At 36.0% G+C, this 23,319-nt stretch overlaps 2 protein-coding genes across 2 annotated transcripts; both read right to left on the reverse strand.

The window, feature by feature from the left end:
* Window positions 1–2,659: 2,659 nt before the first annotated feature.
* Window positions 2,660–5,640, reverse strand: LOC140172062 (broad substrate specificity ATP-binding cassette transporter ABCG2-like). The gene is made up of 6 exons (XM_072195409.1): window positions 5,618–5,640; window positions 5,250–5,374; window positions 4,541–4,695; window positions 3,995–4,084; window positions 3,441–3,505; window positions 2,660–3,269 (listed from the first exon to the last, which is right to left on the reverse strand). The coding sequence occupies exons 1-6, from the start codon at window positions 5,638–5,640 to the stop codon at window positions 3,122–3,124; spliced, it is 606 nt and encodes a 201-aa protein (XP_072051510.1). The 3' UTR covers window positions 2,660–3,121.
* Window positions 5,641–8,112: 2,472 nt separating this feature from the next.
* LOC140172063 (broad substrate specificity ATP-binding cassette transporter ABCG2-like) lies at window positions 8,113–17,890 on the reverse strand. Its single transcript, XM_072195410.1, has 9 exons — window positions 17,667–17,890; window positions 14,620–14,679; window positions 14,146–14,260; window positions 12,972–13,124; window positions 12,201–12,358; window positions 10,984–11,135; window positions 9,923–10,036; window positions 9,132–9,355; window positions 8,113–8,196 (listed from the first exon to the last, which is right to left on the reverse strand). The coding sequence occupies exons 1-9, from the start codon at window positions 17,888–17,890 to the stop codon at window positions 8,113–8,115; spliced, it is 1,284 nt and encodes a 427-aa protein (XP_072051511.1).
* Window positions 17,891–23,319: the final 5,429 nt, after the last annotated feature.

Raw genomic sequence — 23,319 nt, forward strand, 5'->3', positions numbered from 1 at the left:
GAATTGAGACCGCACAAACACACTAATTAAATGGGATACGTAAAAACAATGCTACTTTTTGGTGCGCGTACACAAAGCGTTCTATTCACAGGAAAAGCGTTAATATGCCGATGGGCACTTATTGTCTTAAGACAACATGTTATATTAACTAGATGAGTAAATGGGAGTGATCACTAAGTAAAACGGGAAGATGATTGCACTGTAAATTTGACATTGTATGGCAATTGATATCATACGGAATTACGGAATTGTATCGTTCTCCACTGCCCAGACACACATCAAGATAAAAGGGAGTTAAGACGAAGAAGAAGACTCACATTATCTTTTCCCTCTATATATACATGAATTCTTCTGAAAACGTTAATAATTGCTTTGCAAGTCTATTCGATATTTAGTGTGTTGGTATATATTCGATATTAAGCGCCAGAATTTAGCGCCACCTACGTTAAGCTACTTTACGAAAGCAAATTAGGATTGTTTATATTGTATAAAGTAGTTAACTGACTTTTTAGCATCTTGAATTTAAACCGTCTTTGCGTTAAAATATTTTCATTTACTTATTCGTGGCATGACCCAAAGTCACTTATCATGCCCTATGTCGGAAACTGGAAAATTCTAATCAGTGAACGGTATTGTCAGCAATGCTGAAGTTGAACTTGGAATTCATGTCTACGTATTAGCTCGTATTGCGTATGTCTTTTTAACAATAAACTTGAACTTCGGAGTCATGTTTGCGTAGAGTCTATGTTACCAAAGATAAGATTCCCTGCTTGATTGCCCGATAAGTCTGGGTGCATGATTACTCAATGTATTAAAAACAAATGTCAGGATAAATTCCGATTTGTTTTATTTTCTATTGCCTGTGCAAAAGTATTAGACGAGTCAATCAACGTTTGAGATAGACAAAGCTGAAACACCAATGTTTTTGAACGATAGTGACTCTTAGCACGATCCTTGAACACATATCCGAAAAGGAGAAACAAGAAATACGGTAATGGGCATATATCCAAAATGGCCGCTAATGCAGAGCTCAAATTGCGAATATGGATAAAAACAACTCATTGTATTCCTTTCATATCTCCTCTCAAATTTACATTTTTGGTAATATACCTTGTTACAATTTAATGCTTCATCGGACTGGCAACGTTGCTTCTCGAAGTTGCTACCGTTAGTGGCGCTAGAACCCAGGGAAGCACCATGAATAGAGACAAGGAAAAATATTGGGACCGAATATTTTCGACCAGAATTTAGCGCCACCAACGTTGAGCTACTTTAGGAAAGCAGAAGCAAGTCTGATGAAGTGCTGCGTCGCAGCATGACACTGCTCTGAAACTGAAACAACGTAGGTCCACAAAGTGGATTTCATGGTATGATTTCCCATTTAAACAATTGATTTTAGGATTTGATACATTATTTTCTTTTTCTTTTCATCCCTATAACAAAGTTGCTATGTGTAGTGTTGAAGTTAATCTCTTTAATCATTTTATCTACCACTACGTATGAATATCCACTCGTATAAAGTTGCTATGATTTAAAATATTGTAAAATTATTTTATATGTATCAGATATAGTTTTTTATCAGGAATCTTGTTCACTCTGGTGTAACGATTCTATGCAAAATATTTAATTTTGGAAGTGTCCTTTTCTGCCTTTGATTACTGAACGATTGTTACACATATTTTGACCGATATTGGTTTTGTCAATCTGCACATCTCTTTACTATTATTGATTAAACATTTGCTATATAATATAAAATATTGTAAATACACACCAAACAAGAGCAGCTATGATGCTGAAGTCTCACCTGAATTTATTATTTACAATTTATTTATTGAGTCTAATCGCAACAATTTGAAATTTGACCACTACAATTTACAAAACAATTTTGGAACCGATGGCGGCACTGACAAAGTACTTGACGATTGCCTTGCTCTTGTAGGCGTTGAACCAGAGCATTCTAAGCCCGGACACCACTTATTATGGACACTTCCTGTTGAACTATAAATTAAATAAATAATGAACGTGATGAAATTTCGATAATAAAAGAATTTTTTCAACTTATGATCGAGGATGAGCAAGTCATGTTACACAACACGCATGATTTGGGATAAGCACGTGGATAATAACAGTGCAGGTCCGAATTACATTCTAGAAGACGGCGACGTGTTTTGAAAATGAACTTGACCTTAATTATCATTAGTGGCTACATTACTGAGAAAATGATTGGATACTTGGTAATAAATGCAAGGGGTGTTTAAGATTCATCCTTAGCGATATCTTGGACTTGACCTGGCAATAAATGCTGGTTCTTGAGATGATTGAATGTTAGGCCAAAATAAAACATGTCTGTTTCCTGTAGCAGGTCAAAAAATTCAAATGCGAAATGCGGTTTTTTATTTTAATTTTTTAAATCCATGTCTTAAAATGACAAAAATACCTTTCTTGCTGCAAATTGGAATTGGAATTTACAGTGGGTCTCTCCGACACACCCAAAAAAAATCATATTTAAGAATATTTATGATCCCCTTTCAACCTGCCGATTAAAAAAGGTATTAAAAATGTGTGTGTTTTCTCCAGTAGTTTTTTGTATTTTTTTTTGCGATTTTTCCGTTTTTATGTTGTTGTTTTTCTTTGAAAAGTGAAAAAAATTCTTCAAAATAAGCCATCAAAAACATAATGCGCGCTACAGGAAACAAACTTTTTTTTTGCCTTACAGACGATTACGTAAAACAAATGTCACCTCATTATCAAGCATCTCCAGTTTTTAATAGGCCTCAGTAGCCTACATACACAACCCTGCACATTACGGACAGAAATAGTTATTGGATAGCCTCTTTATGAACAAAGTTCAGGCGAGATAGAAATACATTTAGTGGGCGCTCAAGAAGAGTTCAATCCTTTAAGGAATCTTGTTCACTCTGGTGTGACGTTTCTACGCAATATACTTTAGGAATGTTCGTTTCTGCGTTTGATCACTTGATCGGTTCAACTGTTGCTATGGGCTAGTCCAGTTGAAATCCATATACTCCCCTTATGGAAGACATAACCTTAATCTCCAACACAGGTTTGTAGATTTCAAATGGGAGTCACCCATTTCCATTCCAAGAAACTTCTTCTGTGCTTATGCCAATCTACATAACAGTCTGAGTCTGATGTAGGTGAGCGTAAAACATCCGATAGTTATACAAGCCATACCTATTTGATTGATCCACAAGCCTCTAGTGGAGAAATCAATCCCTTGTTGGTCAAGGTAATCATCACCAATCGCACTGTAGAATAGAGACAGAAAAATGATATACTGTGGATGAACTGCTTAGGTTTAAAATAGGTCAAGTGTTATATCAGCCGAAGTCGAAGGTCGAACCTGGTATCAAATTTGGCGCCGGATTTTTGCATAGCATATTCTCCCATTCGCCCACTACGTTAACTAATAATCTTACCATGTAGAGTTATCAGGAAATGGATTGCAGAAGACTTGACCGGAAATCTCATTAGCTACAACAGTCTAAGGGGTAAAGAAGGACAGAAATATGCGTAAGAAAATATTGCATGTGTACCAAGCGAGCATCAATCCTCCTGAATAATAGCATGTATAAATAGCTTGAACTAAAATTGAGGGAAGAATGTCGTGACAGAAAAAAAAAACCACGTTTTTACAAACAATCAAAAATAAAAAAGAGAGGGATTTGAAGAAGAAAAGTTAAGAAGATCCGATGAAGAAAAAGAAGAATCAGGAGCCAGGAGGAAGAGGAAATAGAATGAGAGGGAGAGGAAGATGAAAAAGGAGGTGAAACAAGAGTATAAAGAAGACGAGGAAGAAGAAGAAAACGTGGCAGCTAAAATACCATAAGTTGACGCTTAAGTTTTTTAAAAATGGCTGTTCACTACCATTGTATCCTATACACAAAGTTGCTTTTTCATTGTATATATCATTCTTACAAATGCACCAGAAATAGTTTTACAAGATACTCCAATAAACTATAGGTAAACTCACATTGTAACTGTAAAAAATGATGTTGATGTATTTGAGCCAAGCTAACCAAGACATAATTGAGTTGATGTTGATTATAAAACCGCTAAACATCTGAAAGAAAGACGTTTTAAGGCAAGAGTAAGATTTAATCGTTCATAGTAAACGAACACCTTCCCCCATTTGGAGTAGGAAAATATTTAATTAAATATTGAATACTGGAAACAGAAATACGGTGTCAGTATCACATGTTAAGTATCATGTATGATAATATCCAAGTCTCAAGATAAGGAGCGGCGGGTTCTCTATGTCGTAGGACTTCTTGGGGGTGGCAAAGGTGACAAAAGCAACTTTTAAGAAAAGCAAATTTGACGAAAATGGGCTAAAAAGTACATAAAAGGCCAAAGGGGCAACAGGGGGAAAGACTTCCAAAAGGGAGTGAAGCTGCCCTTACCCCCCCTCCTTGGCTGAAATACCTTTTAAACCAATCGGATGACAGGAGTCTACCATATAAGGTACATATCGATATCTGTTTGTCTATGGAAAATAACATAAAAATGAATGACATACCAGCATCAGAGAGACAGAAATGCCAAACGCTGGTAAAGTCTTATCCAAGGCATCCGCACAAGATCCAAACAATACAAATAAAGCGGCTGAGCTCCACGTCATCAAAACCAAGTTACCAACATAGATGAGATAAGAGACGAAATCTGGCTTGAAACCTCGGAGATGGAAAAATAATTTAAATGCATAATCAGATATTTGCTGAACGAAAATGTTTTACCTGCACATAACAATAGGTTTTCACTAGCGTTGATGTACTTATTGTAACATTTCCATCAAATTAGATTTGTATTTCTTTTAAAATTTTAGCTTTAGCTGTCAGATATGTCCGAACAACTGAGGCAAAGCAAGAATTCATTCATTACAGCACCGGTGTCGGCAATGCGTGTCACTCTGTCGGTCGTGCTGAAGTCGGTCTTTGGTGTGTTATGTTTACTTCGTACGCCATGTACGAACAGTGTATGGGTTCGACCATAGATAGTGATGGTTTGACTAATAATTATTTTGATCGTGTGAATAAAACGATAGGATTATCGTTTTATTAAAAATCTCGGATTTTGTCACAAAAAAGGCGTGATGGCTTTAATTATTGTAGGACTACCCCAGGTTTCCATTGAAATTAACAGAATTGGCCGTCATGTTACAGATAAAGCAGAACGACCTAAATTAATCTTCCACACTTCGTGTCAATTTCATTTTATACAAAAAATACCTATCATCCAATAAGTAATTGTTGCATACAGGAACGCAACGAATGCTCGTAGAGGGATCACATCAAATAACAGCTTCCCAAGGAAATAGGCCGAGGTGCGGTAGTAACCACTTCTTGACTCCTGTCTAAATAAAAGAAAACATAAGATATATTATATTATTATTATTATTATTATTATTATTATTATTATTATTATTATTATTATTATTATTATTATTATTATTATTATTATTATTATTGGCAATACCGTACTTAATTTATCCTCGAATTTTTATAGTGTGCCAATCCATCTGTTAAAAAGGATAGCGATGTTTTCTCGTTAAGGCTGGTGTTATATAATAGTGATGAGTTTCTGGACAATTTCTAACCGATATTCCAAAGTGCTGTACATCTGCTCCCACTATAAACTTTTGTGAGTTTCTGGACAATACGTGTTCGCTATATAACGTATATCTGCTTGCACTATAAACACACCAACAGAGAGAATCGGTTTTACTTACAAGAATAGGAATCGTTCAGAAATAAAGGCATTCAGTGTGCCAATGTTGAGCGTAACGAGTTGCACAACTACTAAAAACATGCAACCAATTCTGCAAAATAAAAGTAATACAAATATAAACTGTCAGTCGGCGGGTTACACTCACCCCTGATTTCATGCGGCGTGAAGTTAGCTAAAAAGAGGCTTGATAAAAAGAGGTTTGATATTAGAAAGATCAATAATTGTTGAAGAGGTTCATTAGGTTTGTAGAAACTCTTTTTATACATTTGATCTGGGCAAAACCACAAGTTATTTACTGACTTGACAGTTTCGACCATCTTGGGCGATGACCATCTTCCGACTGATGTTTGTTGATCCAACTTCAGTACACCAGCACACGGTTGTTTGATGGCATGTAAAACTGAGTCATTTTTAAGATAAGTTGGTGGGCTATTTATCTAAAATCCTGTTTGCATCTTTACAGGGGGTAGACACTTGTTAAATGGTATTAGAACACCAGTAAACAGACTAACAGATGACAAGGGAATTTTCAAAAAAACTTTTTGTCATGAAATGTAAGGTAGAACTCATATTATTTGGATAATTTAAATTTAAAATATATTTAAAATAGCACCCTCAATTTGCACAGAAATGCACAGTTTATAGAATTAAAATTATCACAAAAAAGCAGAAAAAGATGAATAATTTGATATAGAAACGAAAATCTATGTTAACAATTGCTACAAAATATATGTGTATATACAGTTTATTAGAGTGATATCTGTTGGTATTATTCAGGTCTAGAATTGAACATTTTTAAAATAATGTTTTGTTAGATAGATAGATAGATAGATAGATTTATTATTATCTTTTCACTCATACATAATAATAATACATTATAAAGATATAAGGAATAATACATTATAATAAACTATGGAAATGCATAATACAACGATGAGTGAAGGAATTACAGTTGAGGCCCAAAGGCCTGTAGCTCTGTAACCATTTGAAATAGGTATATGGCATTTATTTGACATGGCAGCAGGTTGGTAGACAACAAAAATGCCGAGTCCAACCAACCAGCTGTCATGTCCATCAATGACATATCCTATGTAACATTTAAGGAAAAAAAACAAAGAAAAATAAAAAACAAAATTCACATATCAAAAAGTAATTATTGAAAGTAAATTAATAAAATTAGTGACCAAAATATTGATGAGGCACACAGGATTGAAAGACTGTATACAATTAAGAATAGCTTTGCATAAGATGTTGTTTATACTTTTTCAAATTAATAAATGATCCCATCAAACAACCGTGAGCAGAGGGCACACTAGCGTAAAGAAGAAGATCGTATTCGTGACTAAGATAATGAACAGAGATGAAGGGTATATTATCTTAGTCACGTATACAATCCTCTTCTGAAGATGGCCATCTCCCAAGATCTGTGGGATCATGTTACAAACTGGTACTTTATTTGTACAGACTGTAGTAACGAGGTTAAAATTTTTGCCCATTGAAAGAGGATACGGCAAATTGTAGACTCCGCAGGGGCCAATTTTAACGAACTGACGTGTTATATTGTTCATGTAAAATAAAATCAATAAGGGATGGTTTGCATTGCCTAGAATGCTTAATCACTGGAGTAATAATAGGGCAAGAAATTTAAATTTACCGCATCTATTTCCACTGCGTAAGGAAATCTTGACCTTATTAATGTGAATTATAATGTCTAACCTGTCCTGAATGGCATTTGCCGGCAATCCGTTCAACTGGAAGTAGAGTATGCCTGCCAATATACTGCATGCAAATGCTGTGAACACCTGAGAATATAATAAGACGACAATGCAGGCATACCGTCAGAGAGTAATCATTATGTTACTACCATGCATTTAAATGAAGCTTATAATTATCATGGCTGCTGCCGCTGCTAGGACCTTTGCGATGACATACTTTGGCTATAATACACTTTCACCATAAAATATTGAGAATTTCATTTATTATCATTCTTGTATGACGATAAACACCAAAAAAGTAGATAAGTAAAGTGATAAAGTAAGCAAGCATCTGATGGGTCATTTGATTACAGTAAATATGTTGGCGTTACAACAAGCAGAATATTTCTCTCCTTTAAAAAAGTCTATTTGCCGTTTTATGTTTTTCAAAGAACACGATCAAATTCGTCTGCTTTCAACAGGGTAGCCACAATTTTCAGACCCAAGCGCAAAGCGAAAAATCACACAATATTCATCTTTATTAACCGTTGATTTCTATTGGACAGCAACCAATGTCAAATATTTAATACTCTATATATATTTCCTACATTGTAAAAACAATGAACACGGAGGGTCAAAGGTCCTTCTCATTGGGATTTCGCGTGTCAGCCTAATAGGCAATGATACAAACCTGTCTCCTCGTAAGCGTGCTTCGAAGGACGTTTTGTAATGCTCTACTTCCAACGTGTGTAAGCTGTCAAGAAAAAGGAAAACGTAGTATATTGTTTAAAGAAAACTACTACTGGCACTCACACTAATAACTGTTCGTTTTTCGGAACTCCCAGTAAAAGATGCTACGTTGGTTGGGAGGATGGTGGACATGGTTATGTATCGGAGAGTGGTAACGTCGGGGACCTGTGTTTGCGCACCTATACTCATATCCTGCTTTGTTATATTACTGCTAAAAAACCAACATCTCTTTTTTGGCGTCGTTTCAATTTCTTTTTCATTTTGATTGCATTTATCAATGTTAACTTTCCGTTTCCAGAAGCTCTGTGTAGAATAGGTTTGCTGTAAATCGTGTATGTGTGACACCCAAATGTAAATGTTGTTCTGTGCCGATGCGTCTATTGATGGAAGGATCCAGGTACTTTGAAACCTAGGTTTCATTATCATTGACTTTTTATTTTTTCGGAGAAGAGCAGGGAGGGTAACTACTTGATTATATTTCTACATGTTCATACTACATACTCTGAAAATTTGAGAAAATTCGCACGAAGCCGTTTTTTTTAAATCACATTTTCGTTCCTAAAATGGGGGTTATAGCGCCCTGAAAGGGCACTCTCTCCATAGGGCTACATGTAAAATGGCCCTAAAATAAAACATCGTCGTTAATTTTTCCTCAAATTTTGCATATGATGTAGATTTAACATCTGGAATGTAATGCAAGTGGTGTCGTTGCTGCTCTTCTAAATTCATTTTTAAAATGTCCGCACCAGACCATGGCCCTCATGAAAAGCTTTATCGCACCGCAAGTGCTGACATATCCATTTAGGGGGGAGGTGGATTCCCGAGACAACCCGGAGTAGAAACAATATGCAAAATAGAAAACATTCTTTTTTTAGAGAGGAAGATCCGTCCTTGAGTCTACCTACTTTATACAAGTATAGAAATATACAAATATAATACCTGTGTTAGAAATGAGGTTTTGTAGCTTAATTCTTGTGTCGTGACTTCTTCAAATTTGAATTTTTCATACATCGCATCAAGTTCGGTCGCCATATAACTGTAGTATTCTGACCTCTTGAAACATTCACAAAGTGGAGGTTGTCGATGACTAGCTTCCTTTCCAGTACCTTGTATATTCACCGTATCATAGTTACATAATCTTCCTCCTGTGGCTTCATTAATATCTGAATAAAATTGAAAAAAAAGAACTAGTATAGGCTCCTGAACATAAAGAACACCGGGCTAAGATGGTGTCCTACTGGAAAATGTTATCTTTACCCAACAAACCCCTGATATGCCACTGGGACCAGCTCTTTTAATAACAGAACTACTTACACTCCTGATATGCCATTGGGACCAGCTCTTTAACAGAGCTACTTATTTGTACGGGCTTTATCGATATTTTTGATAAGATGAATTCGTCTCTTACCATTATGGCATAAGCTGCGCTTGCGCTTGATATAGGTAACCCCGAAGCTACGTCACATCCGGTCAGGAGCCGTTGAAAACAAAGCACAGCGCGGCGCCTAACCCAAACAACAACACAACATCGGCATTTACGTTTTGTTTGTTGTCAACGGCATATAGCCCGGATGTTAAAAACTTACCCGGATGACCGTGGTGACCTTTAACCCCTTTTTGATTTAGAGATTTAGAGTCCTGGTCCTGGTCACATAGAGTAACGTAGTAACGTATATTGGGCTTCATCAATATTTTGGATTGTTCTCTAAATGAGAGGAAAGCGTAGTTACCTATGGCACCAGTTGCGCTTGTGCTTGATGATATAGATGTGGCACCTGCTTGATTTTTTAGAATGGAATCGAGGAAAAAATCTGCCGGGTTATCATGTTCCTGACACACATAGCCTGCAAAATGACAAAGTTATTGGTTAATAATCTTAATAGTTTTCGCCCTAAGCAAAGACGGAAAAGATGACAAATCTGTGTAAAAATTACATAGAACCCCACTGAAGATTACTGTTTCGTATATATGCTAATCTAATCTTTTATTTTCTAAAAATAATTCAGGGGGTCTATGTGGAAGTATAAAAATCCACCGCCTTTCCACATAACTCCTTGACAAAAATCGGAATCGCAATCCAATTGGTAGTATCGGGCCCTGACTGCAAAATAGGAACGACGAGTATTAGGACCGACAGGAACCAGGTGTGAAGAAAACTATAGTCAATTCGTCAGACAACTCTATAAAATAACATGTACAATTTGAAATTCTCCCTTTTATAATTTTAAAGTGCATGCAAAGTTACAACAAAAATGTATTTTGCAAAAGTTATGTTGCACGTTTCCCGCGTTTTTATGGTAGTACAGAGTATCTTTGGTAATATACGTGCAGTGTAGGGGTATCTCTCACATCTAAAAAAGCTAACTAGCTAACTTTTCCAAGGTTTATAAGAACCAAATATTAAGCAGTAGAGTCATTTATCATGTTTTTAGACTATGGTGTAACTAAACATTTTTTTAAAGAAGAGAGTGAGAAAGAAAAAGCAACACCCTGACGCCTAAAAGACTTCGTTTCGCTACTTTGATCAGCTGACCAGGAGGATTTGAGGTCATTAAGTTAGAAACTAAAAGTGAAACCGATAACACTTTCTTCGTAACAAAGGATAGAGACAAAGCTATCAATAGAGACTTCCGCTAAGAGCTGCGACAATGGGAAACCACGGGACAAAAACCGAAATTAAAACTACAAATGTGGAGACGTTTTTGATTTCGTATGATATAAACATAAAGTTAATAATATTATAAGACAAATAAGTAAAGATATTTGATAAATCTGATAAGTGTTATGTTACCATTTGCTGTAAAGAAATTTAAGACATCAGTAGTCGCTCCGTGGTAAACTGTTTCACCCCTTGAGAGCAAGTGCAGTGTATTAAAAAGGCAGTAAATTTGGTACCTCGGTTGATGTATCGAAAATATGATGGTGCGTCCTCTCCGACTTAATCTACATAAACAAAGAAGATTTATAATTTTTAACAATAAAAATTACTATTGTACAAAACTATTGCATGGAAGGAAGCTGATAAAGAGAAACAGTGATATCATACTGGCGTATAGACCCTCCGATATTGGTGTGGTAGTATCAACCTAAAAGGGCACATTGAGCCAAATAACACTTTCCAAGACCAGGACAATAACATTAGCATTTTTATAGCTGTTCTGCAGGATGATTTGCAAATTATAGGGCAAGGTTTTTTACTGGAGGTCAAGCTTCGATCTTGTCTGATGATAAGGATTTAAAAATGTATAGTTTGTTCTATCTACTATCTATTGAGTTATCCTACAAAAACCTCATTTTAAAGCAAAATGACATGTTTTTGGTTGTACGGGAGTCAAAATTTCAACTTTGGGCAAAAAAAGTTTCAATTTTGGCTAAAATGGTGGCAAATTGCTCATTTTGATATAAGAATCAAGAAACGGTATAGAACTTAACTTCTAAACTGTTTACCTTATTTTATCAAACACTAAAAAAGGGCATCCTGAAATGGGTATGAAGTGCCATACTACCAGTACTTTGCAAACTAACTTGTACATTGTTGCCACAAATGCTATTTTGACTCTCTTGAAAATCCATACAGATAATTCCAAATTAGTTTTTTCTCATTATTTGACACAAGAGCAACTTGAAATGTCAGAATATTTAAGAAAATTGCAATATTACCCCTGAAATCCCAACGAAATTCCGAAATCTATCGGTTTTGGCATTAGGCATTTCAGACACAGCCAGTGAGTGATCACATTCAAACAGAGGATCACAACTGATTCAATTAAGAATAAAATGGCCCTCAAAGAGAGCACTTTGTCATTTGGACCCCTTAAATTCCCAATTTTGGTCAAGGTCGCCAAACTTTGGTGGCCCGCCATTCGCAAACGAAATGGAATTTGAATTTTTTTTTTGTGACCTCACCTAGGGATCCATGAGAGGTACCCCTGAGCCAAAGGAGAGCAAAATCCAAGAGGGTGGGTCTACACTCAGTCTGTTTTGACATGGAATGACCCTATATCTTACTGTGATAACAATGTTATGACGGATCCTGCAGTACTCGCATCGAGTCCTGTGGTTGGTTCATCCAAGAACAGAATTCCCGGTTTGATAATCAATTCCATACCAACGCCTGTCCTCTTCCTCTCCCCTCCGGACACACCGCGGATAATCTCATCACCGATCTGCAAATAATATTTAAAAGAAGCAAGTAAAGATTCAAGCTGTTTTTATATTTTAAAATATTATAAATTGACAATTTTGTGTTGGTGTGGCTTGAACATTCGACGAAGAGATTTGATATATAATCAATTTCTAGATTTTACAGGGATTAAGAATTACAAATTTGCACCGATTTCGGTAATATGCACGTATATTGTTTATATATAGCTTCAGGCATGCAGAAAAAAGAACAGTTTACACTATCCGTGAAGCATGGTCAATGACCTCATGCATATGACCTGTCTTTAAAGCCTTAATGTACGATCTTTTTTCAGAATATACCTTTATTTTTTTCAAAACCGATTTGTTGGCATATTTATAATACTTACACATGTGCCAACTTAAATCTATGAACAAACTGTCAAATTCGCCCTATTTGTAGTAAAACGGGATGATTTTCTGTTGGTCCGACATATTATCTTTAGATTATGATAATATGTCGGAAGTTTATGTTGTTTCTTGGCAAATTCCCAATGTTTTTTGCATCCAAATGTATGGGAACTTTCATAATGATTGCATATTATCATTTTGGAAGAAAAAAAGAAAAATCTAAAAATTTAAAAAGATTTAACATACCCTTGTGTCAGCACAGTCTTGAAGTCCAAGTTCTTGTATGACATCTTGCACTCTCTGTTCTCTTTCCTTCTTGTTAACTGAGGACGGAAGGCGCAGAGCTGCTGAGAAAGTCAGATTCTCACGGACGGTGAGTGTTGCCATAACGGCATCATTCTATATGATGGAAATGCACAAATTTGATACTCAGTTGATTATAGCCGCGCTTTTGATTCCATCTCTCATGCAGTTCTTTTGGCAAAGGTGCATCGCACTTGCGGCTTTAGAAGTTCACTTCTAAACTGCAAATCTTAAATTAGATTATATTAAGGGGTACTACACCCTGGCCAATTTGTGCCTATTTTTGCATTTTTCTCAAAAATTATAGCGCATTGGTGACAAGTAAGATATGTATATTATAGGGGCAAGGACTACAACTACTGCACTGGAAATTTTATTTCAGCACAGACAACAGTTGTGGAGTTACAGTCAAAAATGAGGGAAAACCAATATTTGATCAATAAATCAATAACTACTTGTCTTGAGTTGCTGAATTTTCAGTGCAGTAGTTGTAATCCTTCCCCCTATAATATACATGTCTTACTTTTCACCAATATGCTATAATTTTTGAGAAAAATGCAAAAATAGGCACAAAATGGGCCAGGGGTGTAGTACCCCCTTAAATCAAATTTAATTTTGAAGTGGACCTCTAATGTCATAAGCGCGGGGTAGCGTTGCCAAAGGAACTGCAAAAAAACCCCAAAACAACAACAAAATAAATAAAAATAATTTTTTTAAATAATTTGTAAATTATTTTTTTGCCAAATTTTTTTTTGCATGATTTCGGACAATTTCAGTCACAAAATTCAATGAATTGGCACAAGTCTAAGCATTCACAATTTATAGTACAGGCTATGAGTTTGCTCATAAATATAATATTTCATGTTATTTTTGATAATTGGTTATGAAAGATATTAGAAAATGTGTTTTTCAAGAAAATTAGAATGCATAACCTGAAATTAGTTTTGGTACAAATCTTTGGGCGTGTTTTGGCCATTATTTCAAAATATTGACCAAATATTAAAATTTGACTTTTATTGCCAGTTAGAACTAAAGTAAAGGATTATGATTTGTCATTTGTCATTTGTAATCCCAACAAATTAGCCCTGTATTTTTCTGGAATGGTGAATAATGTTACCTGTATGACGTATCCAGAAATCAGCCGGAAATCTGCTGGTAGAGGTTTACCGTTAACAAGAACTCTCCCTGTTAATCCACTGGTATCCTTACGAGCAGCCAAAATGTCTAAAAAACTGCAACAAAAAATTATTACCATGATTACGGTATTATTCAATTAACTATAAAGCTGAATAAATGCTGCTGAAAAATCGCTATTCTGATCACCTATTGTTATTTTGTTTATTATACCCAGACTCATCTTACATAATTGAAACAAAATTTGTCCTCCTTTGAATAATCTCCTTTTTCTTATTTTTATTTTCCTCTTTCAGCGTGCCCTATCCGAAAGTTTATCCCCATATGTCGCTTATCAATCATGACGCCATTTTATTTGAAATTAAAGAGTCGATATACCACAAGGTGGACTTCTGTACTTCTTTTTGTTAATTGTTCTTAACAGAGAATTTAATAAATCATATTTGGATGCACTCACGTCGTTTTCCCGCTTCCAGTAGGACCCATTATAGCATTTAGACCTGGTTTGAAAACACCACTGAAAATAAGGAAACAATAAAAACGAAATAAGTCTCAAAATTACTAGAAAGAATGCATCTATACCAGCCATCATTATTTGAGACACCCAATAATATTGACATCATTGCGGGGCGATTCCAGTTGAAATCCATATACCCTAGAAACGTACGACCTAAATTTCCAAGATCTTAAATTCGAGTCACCTATTCAGGCAACCCAATTTAAAGGGAGTCTCCGCAATCATAACGTTATGCCTTATATGTAAGAAAAATAATTATCAAGCACGAATCATGTGGTTTTATTTAAAACAAACTCATAGTGACCATAAAAACGAATAAAACCATCCGTCTCTCAAAACGCGATATTCAAGCGCCGAAATTGTCGAGTGCAAAGACGTCCCAGTAATATAATGAAGGCTGACGTCAATTGAGCACAAATAACTATTACGTCACACCTCAGACATGGCGTATACATGCTCACTCACACACAGAGAGGTCAATTACCAGGCTATTGTCAGTAGCCTTAGTCGGATGTCCCTCGGCTCATTATGCGTCTCAAAGGTCGGAACAAAATGGCCATTTCTGCCATCATTTCTGATATCGGGGCGATCAAAGTGTTTTTGTTCATTCTTCAATGGATTTTGTACATACTCGCCTCCTTTAATAAACTACTACTTAAAATATTTGTTAAAAGTATCAATCAATTTAAACAACTTTGATAATGATCCATAAGTGTAATAAAGTTATTGGGTGAACACTGAACAATGATGTTTTCCCTTGGGTTTTCCGCCTAAACGTGTTCACGCCAAAAACAACTTTACCCAATTTAAAAGGTTCATATCTCAAAATTGAAAAGTCTGCTGCAAATTGTTTTCACATATTCGTAAAGAACAGCTTCTTTAAAGTATTTGGTGAAAAAACTATCCAAAAATGTATTAAATTAAAAACGTGACGCTAGTTTTAAATTAAAGAGTCAAAATTAACTTTGTCCACGCGAAGGCCTACTAGCTGTCGCGTCGCATCACTTGCAATGCCGAGTTCGATAAAGAATGAGAACCACTCAGTATACGCACAAATTTGTTCAGCAATTTTATATAACACAATTAAATAAATCAAACATGAACAATTTAAATGTCAAACTATGATAAATTCGTCATGATATGCAGCTTTCACGCTGCAAAGAAAAACACAATTCTCTTCAAATATGCGCAAAGCAATAATGTAGCCTCAGACCTGATTTTTTTGTCATTACGAAATGTTATCTACAAGAAAGTTTGAAGTTATTGAACTTATTGCGTTCGTGGTATGTTCGGCAAATTGTTGCGTCGACAACTGACTCTGGGGTTAGCTGCAAGTTCACTTTGAACCGCTGCAATATTTGCAGCTGAACGACCAGTTCTTGGACGTCCGATCCGTGCTTTGCATCTATTCATCACACTTCCGAGGTTGTGAAAGTTGTTCGTATGTCGAGTTATGGTAGGTTTCGGTGTGATCTTACGTTCGAGAAACGAATCCGAAATTGACGCTGCACTACCAAAAAGCTTTCTGTTCTGAATTAAGTATACTTCTACCATAAAAATCATCTCTTGTGTTGTGAATTGCCTTATCTTGGCACCTTGCAAACCTATTTAGAAATAAGCCAAGCAGTCACAAAACGCACGAAGGCCTATCTAAAATTCAAAAATTGCGCCAGATAAAACCTTTGTAATTGTGTAATTTTTATGCTAATTGTTGGTCAATGACAGGAGTGAGTACATGACAAGTAAATGGGGGTTAAAATCGATTGTATTTCTTTCATACATGTAAAACAATCATCACTTTTCAAAGACAAGCCAAACGTGTTTACCAATTAATGTATGCCTAACGCATATGTTTCTGTTTCTGTTTCTGTTACGGTAACTTCCCTTGGGAAACTCAGTATCACAGACAAAGCTGCATCTACACTAAGCTGGTTAGACCAGTTACATTGATGAGAAACGTTTTACGTCTAGGTTTAATCAGTCATGCTGGCTGACCATGTAGACGTCAGAATTACTCTTGGACCTATCAATTGATTAAAGTGAATGCAGCGACAGAAGTGGGGGTTCGAACTCACAACCTTGTGATCACGAGTCCGGTGCTCTATCCACTACACCACAAGGCCCCATGTATGCCGTACTCTTAGCAATCGGACACATACCATTGAATTACGTGTGGACAAAGTGATTTTTGACCCTCGGACGTAAAACTAGCACCATTTTGTTAATTTAGCTTCTTTTGCTTTAATTTCTTCATCACATACGTTTAGAAATATATGCATTTAGAATATGTAACAATATTATGAATAGCTCTTCTACAATTCGAGCAACCACCCTCTGAAATTGGGTAAAGTTGTTTTTGGCCCACACTGTATAATGTTAGTGAAACACCATTGCCCAATATGTGGTATGATACTTTTTAAGATTTCCCGGCAAAGTGGGAATTTATAGGGCACCTAACAAACAAACTTTGTGCACATGAAAATTGAATTACCGGGATTGAACTTTCCTCTGATTTTACTATTATTTGTTTTCTATCTAACAATCAATGTCCGCCTAAAACTCAAAGGTTTCTCATGGAAAATACAGTGTTGCTCATACTTTCTAGCTTTTATAGAGGCCTACCCCTAGTACAGTATGTTATTAAAAAATAGACCAAAACCAACTTGAAATCGAGCTTATAACATGTAGCACGTTTATAATGTTTAAAACACATTTAAATGTTTCCTGTGATGTCACGTGCGATTTCATTTAGCCGACTAGTTTTCGCCCAGACTAAGTGGCGGCGCCACGGGTGGGTGGGGGATGCACGGGGGATGGCAAGTGCCCATAGTCTTGACTCCACAGTTGTCTCCCAATAAAAACCTAAGATTACGAAAATTTCCACTTTTTGCATCAATTCTGCATACATTTGTTAATATTGCCCCCCGTACACCCCCAGAAAAAATCTGGCGTTATGGTATAATTGCTATTAAATACACAATTTTTACCTTATTCCTTTCAGAATAGTCTTTTCAACTTTCTTACATCTTCCTTCTTTACACTGCACCGTATAGTGAACATCATGAAATGACAAAATGCTTCCAGATTCTGCGTCATCGTTGATCCCTTCGACGTTGGTTGTGATGTTGACGTTGGTAGTGCCGTCAAAATTGACGCAGGATGTAACACCAACATTTTGGGATCCGATGGGTTGATACATTGGTTGATACATGATACTTGAACGTGATCTTAAATGTAGTGCACTCCAATCTACCAGCTGGTAGGGCTCACTAATACCAGAACCAAGCAATATTCAATCTATCTCACGGTTCACGCACTAAGTTTCAAGTTCATCTAATAAAACAAAACCAAGGGTTTCATTTATCACTTGTTTATCATGTGTATACATACTTTCCGATAATGTATAAAAGGTCATGTACCGCCAGGCCTAATGTGATTGTTTGACTATCAGATAAGACACGTAATGTCTGTAAATATAGGCTACCTACAGAGGTGAAGGTAAATGAAACTTTATGTAATCTTACTTTATCATGAAACCATAGGCCTAGGACAGAGAGACTGTTTCCTCTTGAAATTTGTAAAGGCTGTACATATACGTGTAGAGTACATAATGTTGATAAAATATTTTGCAACAATGTTTGCCAACAAATATTTTGCAATAACATTCGGACATTTTAAAAATACGTATAGAGTACATAATGTTGATAAAATATTTTGCAACAATGTTTGCCAAAAAATGTTCTTGTTGTATTTAAAAATGATCTTGTTGTATTTTATTTTATAGAAAACATTAAAAAAAATGTTTTCTTGACCTCTATTCCTGACATTTATATGTTATTAAAAAATGACCAAAACCAAAACGCGTTGTTGCGTTTTTGTGTTAGCTGGGATCACGTGCGATTTCATTTAGTCGACTATTTTTTAATAAAGAGGCATATGATCCGAAGACAGAGAGAATATTTCCACTTGAAATTTGAAGAGGGTGTAAAAATACGTGGTGGTCTAAATTTTCTTTGGAAATGCACAATTTTGAATCATATAGGTGTGATAATTAGAATTGATTTACTTGACTTAGGTACATCTGGTCCTTCAGATTCCTCCGAGTCATCCTCCTCCTCTCTAGTCTGGATTGAGCCTGTTGCTCAGCATCCTGGAGCGGCATTCATACACACTGTTAAAATTAATTAGTCAAAAATATGGTCTAATTGGACTAATTTATAATTAGTCATTCAAGATCATTTTTTTTAATTCAAGAACTGCTGCCGAAATTGTGTATTTGTAATGCCAAAAGAACATTTCACATCAATTTGCATCATTTTACAATATTTTCATGACTTACAATAGCCAATTTGTACAAGATATCAAATTGCGTGACTAATCATTGACTTAAGACTTCGTGATCTAATTAGTCATTTACGCGAATTACTAATTAAATTACCACGTGAATGACTAATTGTTGACTAATCATTAATCAAATTACTAATTATCAATTCGTAATCAAAATTAGTCTTTTTATCAATAATTAGTCATTCAATTAGTAATTTAATTAGTAATTCACGTTAATATGCAATTAATATAGCTAAGGGTCTCCTCTATCCAGTAATACCAAAATAAGTACAAAAATTTCCCACATAAATGTCGCTATGACAGCATTACCCCATTCGCCCACTATGGTAACTAATAATCTTACCATGCAGAGTTATCAGGAAATGGATTGCAGAATACTTGACCAGAGATCTCATAAGCTTCAACAGTCTAAGGAGGAAATAAGGACAAAGTAGGAAATATGCGTAATAAAATCTTCAGGTGTACCAAGCGGGGGTCATTTCTTCCGAATAATATAATGTATAAAGCTTGACCTAAAATTGAGGAAAAATGTCAATAACAGAATAACAAACAAAGTCTTTAAATTCCTAATCAGTGATTGTGGTTGTATTATCAGCAATATTGAACTTGAACTTCATGTTTGCGTATATAGTTTTTAACAATAAACTTGAACTTTAGAGTCATGTTTGTGTATAGTCTATGTTTCCAAATATAAGGGGATTCTGCGCTTGGATGCCCGATTAGTCTGGATGCATGGATACTCAGTGTGTTCTAATTAAAGGGATTGACAATTAGAGCTGTTTAATAGGAACTCATACTATAGAGTGCACAACTTATAAGTTCCCCCTAATACTTTTTGAAATAAATCAAAAATTATTTAACGAAATGTAAAATTGTAAAAAGTTATGAGTAACCTTATTTGTTTTACAAATCTGGACCAATTTGTAGTGTCACACGTCATTGCGTTCGGTCACAATGGTTCATTGTGTAAAAAAATAGGCAATTTTAAAAGTTGCACCTGAGTCCATAGGAGTCAAATTTCAAAAAATACAGTATGTCAGGCCTGTTCATGAGTTTGTAATGGAAATAAAACTTAACGTCTAAGATGTGCAGTAGGAAATGTGTCCTCCTACACTGTTAACAAGTGCATTACAACGTCAGCGCATGCTGTCTTCGAAAGTCCGGATCCGTTGTGGTTTCAGCCAGATTTACTATTGGTATCTTCTGAGGGGTGGTGCAATAATTATGTGTACCCCCGGGGGGGTGAATTCTCAAAATGGTCTGCCAAAAATCGCTTGCCCCCCCCCCCTTTGGCCGTGCCAAAAAACCTTTGCCCCCCCTTTGGCCGTGCCAAAAATCTTTGCCCCCACCCTTTTTACACACTAAGATTTTTGAGAACCCGAATTTAAAACCTTGTCTTAACATATAATGCGAGCGCAGCGAGCAGGAAATTTTGCATATTTGAACGTGTTCGTAACGTTTTCCTACGCCTTTTTAGGGCGTAATATAGAAACGGTGCCCAAAATATCTGTGCCAAAAATTGCTTGCCCCCCTTTCGACCTGCCAAAATCGCTTGACCCCCCCTTTCGACCTGCCAAAAATGCTTGCCCCCCCCCTTTGGCCTGCCAAAAATCTTTGCCCCCCTATAATTCACCCCCGGGGTACACATAATTATTGCACCACCCCTGACGAACAGACATGACACGTCAACGAGGTGCTCTCGGCTGATTTTTTACTTCTCCTGTCACCTGAAATTTTCGAATTGCATTAGGCACAACTCCCATACGAAGAGCAATTTCTTTCACTGGTACATTTTTATCCAGCAAACATATTGCTCGACCGCGAAGGAAATCGGACAAACGTGGCATGATTAAAATGTGACTTTTCTTAAGTGATGAACTGGCGATGTATGGTCTTTTCTCACTGCAGTACATATCCTGCCTAATTCAGCCATTTATCATTTAAAAAGAAAAGATTTAAACAACTGCTTTTCTTTTGAAAACCAAAGATTGAGTTTTTCTTTAACAAACACATGAATATTCCTGGCCTACTGTATTGTTCGAGAGTTGACTCCTATGGACTCAGATGCAACTTTTAACACTGTTAAAAACGGTCTTTTCTTTTACATAACAACCCATTGTGACTGAACGCAATGATGTTTGACGCTATAATTTGGTCCACATGTGTAAAACAAATAAGGCTACCGATACCTTTTTACATGGTTGCATTTCGTCAAGTATTTTTCGATTTATTCTAAAAAGTATGTAGGGGGGAACTTATAAGTTGTGCACTCTATATCAAGTCTATATTTGGTAACATACATTGTTACAATTTCATTCATGCTCCATGAGACTGGGGGCGCTAGAAGCTGCTATAAATAATATCAAGACAGGCCAACAGGCAAAAGACAGATTATATAGGCAATTTGGATAAGACGACGAGAGGAATCACCATGAATAGAGATGAGGGAAACTATTTTCACCGAATATTTTCGACCGGGTTCTAGCACCACCAACGGTGAACTCACTTCGAGAAGAAGCAATGTTGCCAGTCTGATGAAGTGCTGGGTCGCAGCATGAAACTGCTCTAAAACTGTAACAAGGTATGTCCCTCAAAATGGAATTGATGGTATGAATTCCAATCAAATACTGACTTTCAGGGTAATGACATCATTTCAGGATCTGTCTGTTAACATCCTTCTCCTTGTTGTTATCGTCATCATCATTACAATTATCTTGTTACACATCTATGGAATATTTTACAATTATGGAATGTTTTACAATTAGACTCCAGTTTTTTGTAACGTTTGTGTCCAAGAAAATAAACAAGACCAAACACACCCCCACACAAAAATGCACAACCACGATGACAACTGTTTATGACAAAAGGCTTTATTTGTACACAGGATAACAAGAAAAAAACACCTGGTGCCTTACTTTTATTGAATAAACAGAGTTGCTGCAATTTTAAATATTGTAAAATGTATCAGATATAGTCCTTTATCAGGAAAATATTAGTTTTGAATAACCATACTTGTTATAATTCAAATAATTATTGTAAAATACATATCAAACAAGAGCAGTCATGCTGCCGATGTCTCATATGAATTTATTATTCACAACGAGTGGTTTCGCTTTTTCTGTCGCCAACCGCTATCCATCCAAACAATTATGCAAATTTGTTGTTGCAAACAATTATGCCATTTTGTTGTTGTTGTTGAAAGCAATGATATAAATAGTGTAAAAACGATGCACAAAATGGCTTCAATTGAACCTTTCATTTTGCAAATTTTCACAACTTCTGATTGGGACTTGAACATCCCCCTCAAATACTCCCCTTGTGTATGGATAAACAACTGGCCGTTTTTGCTTCTGTATTAGACACCCGTATGTTTTAAGCAATAACTTAATAATTGGGCCCAAGTAAATAATGTATCTTTTTCTATTACTAAAATTGTACCCAATAATAGTGTCTAAATCGCCCACCAAATGGCTCCAATTGGGCATTCATTTTGCAAACTTAAAAAGGCAATAATAATACAATAACAGTGAAAACTTGTCCACGAATGGCTTCAATTGGGCCGTCATTTCAAATATTTTCGGCTTTTTCAAACTAAAATTTTACACAATAATAGTGCCAAAATGATCCACCAAATGGCTTCAATAAAATTGTACCCAATAATAGTGTCAAAATCGCCCACCAAATGGCTCCAATTGGGCATTCATTTTGCAAACTTAAAAGGCAATAATAATACAATAACAGTGAAAACTTATCCACGAATGGCTTCAATTGGGCCGTCATTTCAAACATTTTCGGCTTTTTCAAACTAAAATTTTACACAATAATAGTGCCAAAATGATCCACCAAATGGCTTCAATAAGGTCTTCATTTGGCAAATGTTTCTCACTTCTGATAGGGGCACATCCACCCTCAGACACTCCCTGCGTCGCGCAAGCGCTCCGAGATGCCCGCTTCGCGGCCATATTGTATTTCACAAAACAAACCTAATTTGCTATACATATTGGGCTATTCGTGTTGAAATTCATACTCCCGCTATGAAAGACATGACTTTAATCTCCCACAAAGGGGGTGTAGATTTCAAATGGTGTCACCCATTCAGGTTACCATAATTTGAAATTCACACTCCCTGTGTGGGAGGTTAAGGTCATGCTTTCCATATTGGGTGTATGCATCACAACTAAAATAGTCCATTTTGGTTTTGTCAACATGTTGAATCTGCACCTGGATTCTGAACATTATCAGAAATTAGATAGATACACAGACAAGACATAGAGGATTTCCTCTATGCTTATG

This window comes from Amphiura filiformis, chromosome 15 (genome assembly GCF_039555335.1).
Source record: "Amphiura filiformis chromosome 15, Afil_fr2py, whole genome shotgun sequence".
In the NCBI taxonomy this organism is placed as follows: domain Eukaryota; kingdom Metazoa; phylum Echinodermata; class Ophiuroidea; order Amphilepidida; family Amphiuridae; genus Amphiura; species Amphiura filiformis.

Bases quoted from the DNA above. Each gene is read 5' to 3' on its own strand.
- LOC140172063 (XM_072195410.1), bottom strand. From the start codon at position 17,890: ATGTATCAACCAATGTATCAACCCATCGGATCCCAAAATGTTGGTGTT. The intron at 11,136-12,200 runs GTAAGATATAGG...TTGTTTATGTAG, and splicing joins GTCATAACATTGTTATCACA to ATTAAGTCGGAGAGGACGCA. The intron at 9,356-9,922 runs GTAACTACGCTT...AATTTTATTCAG, and splicing joins AAGCGCAACTGGTGCCATAG to ATATTAATGAAGCCACAGGA.
- LOC140172062 (XM_072195409.1), bottom strand. From the start codon at position 5,640: ATGTACAGCACTTTGGAATATCG. The intron at 5,375-5,617 runs GTTAGAAATTGT...TCTTTTATTTAG, and splicing joins TACAGCACTTTGGAATATCG to ACAGGAGTCAAGAAGTGGTT. The intron at 3,506-3,994 runs GTGAGTTTACCT...TTTACCCCTTAG, and splicing joins TCATTTTTTACAGTTACAAT to ACTGTTGTAGCTAATGAGAT.